Source organism: Sceloporus undulatus, chromosome 4, assembly GCF_019175285.1.
Source record: "Sceloporus undulatus isolate JIND9_A2432 ecotype Alabama chromosome 4, SceUnd_v1.1, whole genome shotgun sequence".
NCBI classification, from domain to species: domain Eukaryota; kingdom Metazoa; phylum Chordata; class Lepidosauria; order Squamata; family Phrynosomatidae; genus Sceloporus; species Sceloporus undulatus.
In genome coordinates, this window is record NC_056525.1 from 243,984,383 (window position 1) to 243,997,817 (window position 13,435).

Sequence of the window (13,435 nt, forward strand, 5' to 3'; positions counted from 1 at the left end):
GACATAATGCCACAAAAATACAGACTTCTCCATGGTCCCTTATGAGCCCCTCTCATGGTTCCTCCTCTAACAAGAGAGAGCTGAGGCTTAACAAATAACCAGGAAACTCAGCCTGCCATCACAATAGTCTAAATTCCATGGGTGATATAAGGAAAATAAGTTTTCCACTTCCCGGGTCAGAGATTAGAACAGACATTGGCCATAAACAAGGATAAGTATTTCCATTTGTAACTGTTTTCCTTCTTTGTTGTACTAGCATTTTAAAATCAACCTGTTTTATGAAACATAAGGGTTTTTCACCAGGCAGTAAAATATGGTCAGAAGAAAGACACTTAACTTTTTGAAAACATGTTAGAATATTAAGAATACTTACTGGGGTCATGTAAACTCCTTGATGAACATCTCCAAACTGCCCTTCACCGATACAGCGTCCCAGTTCAATCCGTTCTCTCTGAATCTCATAATCCCTAGCTTTTGAAACACAACTCATTTAAATTTCAATCCACTGACAAAATGAAATAAGCCACAAAATGCTCAAAATTACAAAAGTAACTCCCGCAAAATGATTGGCATTTGAAAAACAGATTAGAATTTGCCTCCTGCAATCTATACAGTGGAATCCCCTTAAACAACTGTTTGAATGAAAACTTGAAAAGGATGCTACGGTATCCAGACATACTGAATTAGTCCCAGTGTGTTTAGTTATATTAATGCAATAAATTAATTGAAACACCTTAATGGGATTATGAACCACAAGATAACATGAAAAGAAATACATGTAGCCTAAATTATATGTGTTAGCCTCTGCAAACAGTATGCTCAAGAGTTCTCCACTATATGGCATTTTGGGTGTCTTGAGGCTTCAATCCAATACACACTTACCTGGGAGTAAACTCCATTTAACAAAATGGAATTTAATTCCAGGTAAACATGCACTTTTAATGAGTGAATCAGCCAAGAGTATGTGGTGTTCAGAAAGATAGGGAGAGAAGTAGGAAATTTATAAAATGAAAACCAGCATCTACTGTAAATAATACAGTAAAGCCTACATACACATAATAGACTGATTCAAAATAGACATAATAAATGTGTGTTATTTATAGTCTTTTTTGAATTGCTTCTTTTTAAGAAAAGCAGTGGCTTTCCAATATCAAGCATTTCCAATTCAATGGTTTATTTTAATGCTTTTATTTCTATAATTCATATAAAATATTTATAGGAAAACAAGCCATATTTCTTGTTTCCAGTAGGAGCAATGTTCCATGTAATGCAAAATGAGTATCATTCTTATGCCAGTACACTACATTTACACCACCACTTGCAACAAAAAGCAAGAATGGCTGATACTACAGAAATGGGCTTGAAGTCTCCTAACAACCTTTCCGTTTGAATAATGCATTTTCTGCTTTAAAATGCCAAAGCTATCAAATATATCGGCTTAACTGTACAAAATTAAGCCAACTAGCACTTTATTAATACAGTACAAAGTCAAATTCTTTTTATAAAAAAAATCACATCAATCCAAAGTTGCAAGCACAGAGATATTAAAGGATCTCCTGTTACCTTCATCTATTCCATAGCTTTCTGCAGTGCAATTAAGAGAAAAATCAGACACTTGCTTAGAAACTGTATCTTAAAATTCAGGATACATTTGGAAAAAAATTCTAATTCTTTTTTAAAGAAAAAAAAACCCCAACACCACACATAGTTGAAGTTAGTGTGAGCTCCCCAAGTTATACAGACAAATTAGTCATATCCTACACCCCTATTTTTCTTTCACGATTCAGCATGTTTTCTGACATAATTGTTGTATTCAATGCACACTCTATCATCACCTTCTCATTATGCTTTTTTGTGCATAATCAAAGCATCCCAGAAAAATCCACTCCCCTATGATGCTCTCTGTACATAGTTTAGGAGAATTATGTGTGGGGAAAGGAGCCAACCATTCAGTCCCACCTTTGATATCTGAAATGGCACAAGTCAGCAACAGATAGTCACGTAGAGATACTGTTCGCTCATCCAACTGTTAAGATTACTTAGGCCTGTTACAGACTGCCAAAATAAAGCTGCTTCAGGTCTCTTTGGAGGTATGCTGTTTAAATGATGCATGCATTCGAAGAATCTGGAAGCTGCACCAAAGCTGCGCTCCAGTCCTTAGGAATGGAGTGTGGCTTTGGCGTGACCTCCGGACTCTTAGGACCCACGTATCATTTAAATGCATTTTCTTCAACGAACCAAGCATAGGAAAGAATAGACTAGATGACCATATATTTTCCAATTTTCAAATGGATTCACCATGTGACCCATAAGGTATCTTCACTGAAGCAGGAGCATCACTACGGAGATCCAGCCCATGTCAGGTGACACCCTAAGAAGGAGTGACACCACTGCTCCCCAAACATCTGCCTTTGGGCAGCAATAGGCTGTGGCATTTACCAGTGTCCCTTTAAAACACTGAAGATATGGTGTGAGTGTGGGGAGGCTCAATGGGAAGAGAAAAAAGAGGACCCAGGTTAGTGGGGAAAAATTAATTTAAAAGTTAAAAATATTTTTAAATTTTCTTTAAAAACATCAGATTTTACCTAATTTTTACTTTAACCACATGAAACAATGTACATGTAAATACATTTAGTCTGTGCAGGTGATATTGTAATTTAAAGGTACAATTTTAATGTATAGCTGTTGCCATTACATCCAGTCGCAGAATCATAGAGTTGCAAGAGAACACAAGGGACATCCAGTCCAACTCCCTGATATGCAGGAACTCTCAATCAAAGCAGCCCCAACAGATGGTCATCCAGCCTCTGTTTAAAGACCTCCGAGGAGGGAGACTGCACCACACTTCGAGGGTGATATACTGGAATTACGATTTATGAGTAACATTAATTTAAAAAAGTACTGGGGGGTTCTGTATGATATGGTATGGGAGGAGGTAAAAAAAGAGGGGGATGACACCATGTGTTACTGCACCAAGTGACAGCAACCCTAGTGATGCCACTGGACTGAAGCCACTGGTTCCCAAACTGGCATAATCATGAAAGTTCCTGATTAAATAGCTTGTTGATTTGCATTCTCCAGTTTATTTCAATCATGGGCATGAAAAAAAATGGAATGAGCATATTCACTTACTAGAAGGCATTGTGTAAGTATCTTCTTCATCTATAATCTCTGCATAGTCATCTGTTTCTGAAAGGAAAGAACCAGAGCATTTGCAATTTGAGAGGAGGAAAATAGATTGCTGGACCCCCACCCGTTTTCCCTACCCAAAAAACAAAAACCTATAACCTTTTCACCTCCACATAAATCTGCTTAAACTATCATGACTAAATCCTTTGCATGTACAACTTATTCATGGAACAAAGATGACCTCACTGCCTGCTGCACTGCACTACACAGACTCATTTTTCAGGGATTAGAGACACAAACTGAATGCATCTTCTATTAATCTAGAGACAGTTCCCCTATTTATATCTATTAGTCAAAATATGAGTAAGTCTGTTGATATCATCAAAAGAAAATTTCTGCCACAAACCCACCACAAATCAAAAGATTTGGGGGGAAGACTATAATGAAGAAGCTTTGTAGGAGGTGCAAACAAGGATTAATTCTGTAGACTGTATGCACTGGGAAGGTTTGATGATGCAGGACCAACAAACAGTGAAAATCTGTGATATTTAGTTACAGTATAACACGTTACGGTGTGCTTTTTCTTTTCTTTTTTGCAAGTTGCTTAAAAGACTGTAAATCCTCCCTTGAGAAAATCTACTTCTAATTCAGTGTTACAGCCTTTATTTCTCTAGGTTACTGAAAATACACTTGAAATTAGTTCACCAGGAGATAATTAACATTCATTATAAGGGTGTTAAGTAGTTTATTTAAAAAAACTGCTCTAGGGTAACATGCCATTCATATCAAAGTATCTCCTGGGTTGCTAGGATAAAACAGGAAGCTTGCATGGTTTCCTACTATTTAACAAAAGTAGGGACATATATAAAGGGATCTCTCTTCCCTTTCTGTGAATCAGGTTTAAAAACCAACAACGCTCCTCACAAGTTTGGTTTGGGTCACAAAAGAATGCAGTTAACCACCCACCCACTAAACAAGCAAATGTATAAATGTATTAACAAAACACGTTGGCTTTTGCCTTCTTCGGATATTCAAAATAAAAACAGTATCCTTGGTATCCACGGGTTTGATATCCACAGATTTGAGCAAATGCAGATTGCAATGAAGAAACATTTAATTTTTTAAAACTTGTGATGGCCAGATGAGAAGCGGTCCCAGGGCACTAGCGGACGCTGTGGTAAGACTTGAGCAAGCCAATACCTCTCTCCCTCATGGAAATAAATCCCACTATAAAGCCATAGTCGGAATTGAAGCTCTTCCTCACTCTCTTTCCTACCATCACATCACAAAGCATCCCAAAATTTAAACCCCTGACCACTCCATTTCCCACTTTCTCACAAGGAAGCCTCTGGCAGAATTTAAACCCCTGCCTCATTTTATTTCCCATCTTCACACCAGGAAGCTTTTGATAGAATCAAAAAACCTTTCCCAGTGATACACCTCTCTGCCCCATTCCTTCTGCTGCCCTTCCCTGAGGTGGATCAGTGGCAAATCTGTCAGTAGCTTTCTGATGGGAAAGTTGAGAAGGTGGGAAACAGAGTCGGGAAAAGGTTTACATTCTGGCAGAGCCTTTCTGATGGGAAGGTAGGAAACTGTCTCTCTCGTGGCTGGACCTTTTCACCCAGGTGATTTTAAATGTTAAACCAACTCGAGCTTCCATGGTTTTTGGTGTTCACCTGTTTCTGGAACCAACGCGCCATTGATACCAAGGACCCACTGTATTAACACCGCTGCTCAAAAATAGTGATGGTGGAGTGTTCTAAACTGCTACCTTGATGCAACTCACTTTTATTGGCCAAAAGACAGAAGCCAAAATATTTTTCTAATACATTTTAATGCTCTCTCTCTCTCTCTCTCTCTCTCTCTCTGATATTATACATAGGATACTAGATGATATATAGTCACCCCTCTGTTTTTGTGGATTTTAAGTCTGCGGTCTCGATTACTCACAGAGAGGTGAGCCCCAATGGCTAAAATGGCATGTGCGGCCATGGTGTACGTGCAGGAGCACACAGCCTTTCAAGCCAATGGGGCTTGAATATATGCCATTTTCGATTTTCACAGGGGGTTCAGATCTCCTGTGAAAACGGAGGGGCGGCTGAGTGTGTGTGTGTGTGTGTGTGTGTGTGTGTGTGTGTGTGTGTAGCTTATAAATTACAAGCTTAAATTCTTACTAGTAAAAATGTACTGATGTCTGTTTGTTTTTATTTGAGGTGATATGCCTTCTGTGATAACAGTATAGCTGAGCAAAATAATTCCAGTCCTGTGGAAAGTGATTCACACTTTATCTTTTGAGTGGAAAAAAATATTCCCAGACAGCAAAGTTGCGTTGCTATAAACTGTGCACTATTGTTTATATGGTCATGTATGCTTCTAGTTTCAGTCTTTTTTCCAATTAATGGGGTGGGGTTTTTTTTGTGTTAAATTGAGACCAAAATCCAAAATCAACAGTGCTAAAAATGTATTTGTCCCAATTAAACCTCTCAAACATTATATATCAAAGACAAAAAAGTCTTCACTTATTTTTCTTATTAATTTATCTGCTGAGTTCAGCCTACTGATTGTTACCACTGAATTCTTAACTTATGTCCAAGCGCAAGCAACTGTGTTCCCAATCTTCTCTTTAAATAATAATAATAATAATAATAATAATAATAATAATAATAATTTTATTTATATACCGCCCTTCTGTATAACCAGGGTGGTGTACAACATCACAAAATACATGGATTACAAATACAATAAAAACAAATGCATTAAAAACAATTCTGGCCAGCTTGCCACTGCTGACATAGAGGGGGTGGGTGGGAGACTAGTTGGGGCCTGTTTCAAGGAATGCTAGTTTGAACAAGAAGGTCTTCAGCCCCTTTTTGAACTGGGCCAGGGAGGTAGCCGAGCGGAGCTCAATGGGCAGAGAGTTCCAGAGGGTTGGGGCCGAGATGGTAAAAGTCCTCTTAGACGTGGAGGCTAGTCTGGCCCCTGGAACCCTCAATAGCTGCTGCCCAGATGTTCTGAGAGTGCGGGGCGGATTGTATGGGGAGAGGCGGTCCTCAAGGTATCCTGGGCCCAAGCCATTTAGGGCTTTATAGGTGATAACCAACACCTTGTATTGCGCCCGGAAGCGAATAGGCAGCCAGTGCAGATCTTTAAGCACTGGTGTTATATGACTGGCTCTGGATATGCCAGTAACCAGTCTGGCTGCCATATTCTGCACTAATTGTAGCTTCCGGGTATGGTACAAGGGTTGCCCCATGTAGAGCGCATTGCAGAAATCCAAACGAGAGGTTACCAGAGCATGTACTACCGTTTCAAGGTTCCCCTGGTCCAGGTAGGGACGCAGCTGGCGAATCAGCCGAAGCTGATAACAGATGCTCCTGACAGTCGCATCCACCTGAGATGTAAGGTGGAGCGACGAATCAGTTATTAGTTGTAATAATCTTCTCTTTCCCATCTTAATTTATTTCCATCTTATTTCTCCTAGCTCTGTAGTAGCCTTAGAGTATATTTACAGCATACTCATTTGTTCTCAGGGCTTGCACTGGTTTCATTCACTACACTGAATACTCCCATATTCTGTTGTTCTCTTATGATGCCTCATGTTCTTTCCATCCTTTATATTTGTGTCACACTGAAATTTCCTCCTAAATAACCACCTCATGTTCCAAATCGTAAAGAGAAAGCTACATTTTCCCACTCGAGTTCTGCTTTCCCACAAATTTTTCTGTTACTCAGAGATACTGGAATCCTAACCTAATTTTACAACTCAAGTTTAAAAAACAAAGCATAGCACCTTCCCTCACAGAAGCTATTAGTAATTTCTATGACTACTTTCATGACCTCCTCCTTACCCACCTTTTTTCTGCCCTCTCAAACTTTCTGAAAACATGATTGCTAAGGCCTTTGTTGTTCTAGTTGTAAAAATATTTTCTGTTCTTCCAATGCAATGTAGTATATTAAATTTTATGAGAGAATGTGAGAAGCCAATGTTCAAAATTCGTTTCAACTATGAAACTTAGTCTCCCTCCAAACCTAACATCTCTCACAGGTTTCTGAATATGTCAAAGGCATTTAACCCCTAAAATCCTTGAAGAAAAGGCAGCATACTAGCATGACACATAGAATACAAAGGCACCACTTCTATTTTAGGTTCTCCTAAACCCATCACTTACACATCCTTTAGTGCTGTTCCAAGCAAATAAACTGCAAAATAAGGTAGCCATTTCAGTGGCCCTTGCTCAGCAATGAGTATGTTTACTATGTGACGATAGGATGCAATCTTCAAACAGGATTTTGTCTCTATAAAGCTTAATTGAATATATGGCATTTCCCAGGTCTTTCAAAAATATACACAAAATGCTTTCCCTAAATAGAAATCAAGTGTGTTGTATCATCTTTGAATCATTTTGGTCCCTCTCTTACTTTACTACATTTTTTTTTACTACCCAGCAACCAAAGGTTTTCTGAGCCGATCACAATAAATCTTACTCAGTCTTGCAGCAGCTTTGTAATCCTTATTTTGGGCTTTTCCCTCTCCCTGCATTGGGGAGCACTGTCAAGAAAGAAACATGGAAATGGCAGGACACCCATAACTCTGCCTACTCATAGTTGTCATCTGTGCATATGGGTTCTGAATCCACACCATTTCAAAAACTTCCAGATCTTAGATATTGGCAAAAATATACAGCACAAGTCCCAAGGTATGGCTACTACTCAGTTCAATAAATCAGGCAAGACAGTGGCCTTAATAATACGGTTCAAATGTGCTGTAGCAGAGAGGAAAGGTGGGTTGTGTGTACACACTAATGACCACCAGAAGAAGAAGATACAAGTAGGCAGCCTGTCCAATGGCTTTTTGCTGGTACTATCGATGAAGGTACATTCCTAAGAACAGACATCACGACTCTCCGATAGAGAGAAAGCAAGGCAAAAATGCAGTACTGCCCTTCAAACCAACACTGCTTATTGCAAAATCAATGACATGAGAAACATTTCAAAGTTTATAACTGGAGTGATAGTGGCATACAACTGACTGTCTTACTTTTCTCCATTTCTTGTGAGCACAGGAGAATTCATATTTGCTCCAGGAAGATGAAATCTCTACTGGAAACAAAGCATTCAGCGTTCTATGATAGCCATATGTTTGAGACATGGATCTCTAGTCAATTTTGCAAGGCTTTAGTTTGTCATCTTGATTCTTTCAACTGCAGAGCTGATGCAATGGCTGAGAGAGTAAGGCAGGAGAACACCAGCAGTGGGGACCAGCTTTAAAGTAGCAGCCTCATCTAAAGAAATACATTTGCTCGCTAGTTGATGCTCTGATCTGCTCACTGAACCGCCCTCAGGGGGTGGGAGGACTTTTGCATGTGTTTAATTATTTCCAGCTGCAGCAAGACCAACAATGGCTTTTGAAAAACCCAACAGATTTTTGGCACTACTCCAGGTGCCACACAAGCAAAACCCAGTCTAAACTTTGCTGTTGCTAATATATTTCATCTTAGCAGATACAGTACTTCAGCTTAGGGTTTTCTTTTAAATTATTTTTCAGTCTTTCAAAGCTGAGCTAAAGTGGCAGCAATGTATCTATGTTTGCCATGCACTCCATAAGGGTAAAATAGGCCCCCACTCCTCTCTTCCTAATCCTTCCATATATCTTGCTGCAAGGCAACATTGAAGGGAAACGGTAGTAAGGAATTAAGGCAACAAGACATTAAGTAACTTGTAGGCATTACAGAGAAGCTTAGGTGCTTTGCTGCCATTTTCAGCAATGACCACACATTTAATAGAACATCTCAGTTTCAGGTTTTGGTTCTCCCTTCCCTCTTTGGAAGCGTGATACAGAAGAGTAGCAAGAAGCTTGTACGTAACAGAAGCCAGCCTTAGGCTCACTTTGGCTCATAAACACAATTTTAGCAGCAGAGAAGTATAATAGTTGCAAACTACATGTTAGTGACACAGAGACTAAATATATATGTATATATAACCACATATTACCGTCCCCACTAATTTCATCTGTTGATCCAGGTGGCATGCAAAGAGAAAGAAAACAGTAGGGAAAAGTAAGGAGAGGGGAGGAACAGAGAAAAGGGGAAAGAAATGGGAAGATACAGTATTAAAACCACAAGCAGGCCAAACAGAAGAGCAAAATCATCTGCAGTCAATTTACACACCTAGGAAAAGAAATCCAGTATTCTAATTTCTGACAACATGTGACAAAATGCAAACAAACAACATGATAATGCTAGTTCCAACAAAGTTTGAAAAAAGGGAGAACTATGCCAAAATTTATTATGAGTTATACCATCAGAGGCTTTCAGTGCAGCACACACGCTTCCCACTGCCCCAAAGGATGAGTTAAGCCAACGTGCAAACAGCCCTGTTGCTTATGGGAGCTTTCTCCAAAGACCTAAACATTCATTTCCCCTACTGTGTAATGTTAGTATGAATTTCAGTCCACTGAATACCATATTAAACTGGAGTTTGAAGTACATCTATACAACCCATGTTCTGGGTTTTAGTACCCTGGCTTTACAAACCTCATTCCAAACACCCACCTCAACAGATATTGTGCTGCAAATACCTGTTCTTTACAGGCATAAGATCTGCCCCCTTCAACACCTCCATGCTTGAGGTGTTGCTTTGACAAGGCCAAGTACTCAGGGCTTGGCCATCCCTTGCATTTTTCTCTTTAGAGAGTGAATTGAGTTTCCTCGCATGAAATTCTTTTATTGAAGAGTGCATGTGCCTCCTTCCTCCCATGCACTGAATAGGTGATAGCTACTCCATCCAAAAAAAAAAATCATTCAAAAGTAATGCCTACACAAGCTCTAAGACCCATATGCAGCAGCCAGCATTGCCACAACTAATTTACTAAGGCAAATGATCTCAGTACATTTCTACTGCAGCTATTCTATGACATTCAACTGCATGCTGAACCAGGGGTCCAAGAATATGTGAGCCCAAGCAGGCTTTTTAGTGAAGGATTTGGAGAATTTCCCCACTGACATTACTCAACTGTTTTGCCTCCATAGCACACCACTACAAAGCCAGCAGTATCTATAGTAGCTGGAAATATTTCTTGGGTCTTACTGAAAAACTAGGGGAGAAAGGTATATCCAAAATTTCACTGGGATAATTCTTGGATCTCTGATTGGATCTCTGCAGCCTCAGGTGAACAAAACTTTAAAAGGGTGAGTATTGTTCAGCCTTTGGGTTAATCACGCAACCTGAACAAGGAGCAGTGCAGTACCCTTAGGTGGTGATTCATGTGTACAGAAGACGAAAGGGAGAAAGCGCCTGGCTTTCTTTACTTTATGTTGACAGTGATAGACTCCTTTACCAAGAAGCAGAAAGTAAGATTTTTTTTAAAAAAAGGGAAAAAGAGAAAACAATTATTTGGCAAGAAAGATAAACATGTCAGCACATCTAAAAAGAATAAGCACAAGGAAGCACAACTTCTTGACACTGTTGAAGAATATATAAATACATGAACTCAGCATTTCCTTCTTCTCTATGGGAACTATTAAAGAAATACATTTTTAAATTTACTTCTCAAAAAAGACAAATCAAGGAGGAAACTATTGTAAGTTCAACTTCTTCCAGTTGTTACAATGCAACAAGCAACAAGTAATTTGATCTATGAACCAAAACAGCTTAAATTTCATTCTTGGCAAATCACAAGTTCCATGTAGTTGTGGGTATGGCGTGTAGATGCAAGAACAAATACAAAAACTTGAAACATTTTCAGTAAAAGACAGAGGAAGTATCATAGACAAGATCTAATTTTATGGGCAAGGCAGGTTTCAAAGCAGTCTCTTTCTAAAAGTCAATCCCACTTTAGCTCCTGGGGATATTATGTCTCCCTACTCATTCATTTCAAGCCTCTTCCTCTGATCCTTATTGAAGAAATTAAACCAAGAGAGGATGACAAATTATTTTGGCACCAGAAAGGTGAAAGACTGGAAACTGATAACCACAAAAGAAGGACAAGTAGCAGTCCAGTAAATCACGCAGCCTTGAATTCCATTTCTTTTTCTGAACCCTGACCAAATGATGCTTGGGAAACACTGATATATTAATGTTTCATCCTAATGATGAAAGAGTACACTGTATCATTTTAAAAGCAGGAGAAGAGAGGCTTTTGGTCTACGTAGGAAATATATCTGGATGCAAAAAAGTACTGTATGAGATGCAATCTAGATCCCAGACCGAATAATTACAGGCCTGCTTCACTTGTAGCACTACAAATGCTTCACACATAGCCCACTACAAATGGGTTACAAATTATTTAGTGTTATGTGCACACGCCTCTGTGTGCCTGAACAAAACCTGGCCTCACTGCTTCAATTTCATCTTCCATACAACCCAAATAATTATATCATGATTCAGTTTGGCTTTACTGATTCACTCTTTTTATTAAGTCTTAAAAATATTTTATTAAGTCTTAATTATTTCTGGTTTGACTTCAGAAAGGCTCCTCCATGACATCCTGATATGGCGCGTGCGTGTGTGTGTATTCAACCTGTGGATGGTTTAATCTGTGGATGCAGAATCTGTGGACATTGAGGGCCAACTGTGCAATGCTTAAGACAACAGGATCTGAATGTGGTCAACCAATGGTGTATGTTTCAACCAGATATAGAACATCTTTAGCTGGGGAATCAGCAATTAATATACTGAAAATTCCTGCAACTGCTACTCCCATGTATCTCAGCATGAAGCCTTCTCCATTTAACACTTATATAAAGCATATAAAGTCATACTGATACTATCTCAAGAAGGATCACATGTACTAAGTACAAGATCTGCATGAACAAGGCTTTATATAAACTAGTGGCTTATATCCATTCCCAAAAATGTTATTTTTGGACACCAGGCCTTTTCAGTTTGCTTTCCCAAAGTTAATGTATGCCACTCTAAAACTATGTAATAACTACAGGATACACTGAATCTAGTCTGCTGAAGAATACAAATAAAACTGCTGACAATTCAAACACTGGGGTTATGTAGGTCTTGTATCTTTAAATGTGAGCACTTATCTTGGTATCAATTATAACAGGTACAATGCAAATAAATACTGTATACCCTCATGTATAAGCTGACTTTATCTATAAGTCTAGGACAGGTTTTTGGGCAAAAAGTAAAGATTTTTATATGACTTGTTGATAAGTCAAGAGGAAAACTTAGGATCATGTAACAAAGGACGTAAAGAATGAAGCAAAGAAAAATGATGCCAATGAACTTACAAAATTCTGGCAGACATAACTGTTTGTGCTCACCCTAAAGGCTTGAAGGATGAGGGGGGAACAATAAATGGTGCCTGTGCAATGTGGGAAGGAGATGACCAGATGCAGACAGGGCTAAGAAAATGTGCACATGAAAAAAGGGTGTGAAGAAGGCAAAATTTAAGGTAAAATATTAACTTTTACCAAAAAAAGGAATCATCCCCTTCTCTGAGTAGAGCAGCGAAAGGCAAGAGCTTAGTCCATCCCGGGAGAATCTAAAAGGCCAGAAGCAGTGCTGTAGCAGAGACAGTAGAGAGACCCTTGTGGTCTCTTACAACTCTATGATTCTATGAGTTAGTGCTTTTTAAAGGCTCTCCCAGTATGGACTAAGCTCTTGTCTTTTTTTACCACTCTATCCAGAGAACGCAATGGTTCCATTTTTTGGTAAGAGTTAAGGCACAGTACTTACACTGACTGGTTGATAGGCTGACCCAGGTTTTTGGGTCAATTTTTAAACTAAAATTTCTGCACTTCTACATGAGTATATAAAGTAATTAGATATGAATAAATAAAATAAACAAGCTATACACTCAACAACAACAAGTAGACAATCCTGTCTCTGTCACAAGTGTACCTGTATGTATTTCTAAACACATATTGACCTATGCATACATTACATGTCTAGGTATATTCTTATATAATCTTAAAAAATGTAACAGACAAGTTCATTGGTCAATCCTGTTTGCTATATCTGAAGATCATAAGTCTGAAATATAAAAGGTATTTCTACCACATACATGAGCTCATATGCTTCCCTTCTTGCACCAACTTCTTCATGTACACAAAGACATTAAGTTCATAGAGGGTAGGGTTATTAATCACTACTAATAATGACAGGTATATATCACCTTTCATGTCAGAGGTCACATGTCTCAGTATCCCAGATGGTCAGGATACAAGGAGGAAAGTACAATTGCATATGTGTCCCTACTGTAGAACTGCTATAGGCACCAGTTCAGCCATTGCTGGCACAGAATGCTAGATTAGGTAGGCATGTCATCTGATCTAACACAGCTCTTATGTTA

General features: G+C 38.8%; 1 protein-coding gene across 10 annotated transcripts in view; it reads right to left on the bottom strand.

Moving 5' to 3' along the window:
• The window catches only part of PTK2 (protein tyrosine kinase 2), a 220,197-nt gene that overhangs the window by 77,194 nt on the left and 129,568 nt on the right, over positions 1-13,435 (bottom strand). For 4 of the 10 annotated variants that reach the window (XM_042463825.1, XM_042463818.1, XM_042463817.1 and 1 more), the window contains 4 exons: positions 9,121-9,138; positions 3,133-3,189; positions 1,564-1,584; positions 374-471 (listed from right to left, as the gene is read on the bottom strand). In XM_042463825.1, coding sequence (XP_042319759.1) covers positions 374-471; positions 1,564-1,584; positions 3,133-3,189; positions 9,121-9,138 — 194 coding nt within the window. The remainder of the gene's footprint in view (positions 1-373; positions 472-1,563; positions 1,585-3,132; positions 3,190-9,120; positions 9,139-13,435) is intronic. The other 6 variants (XM_042463821.1, XM_042463819.1, XM_042463822.1 and 3 more) reach the window with 3 other exon arrangements.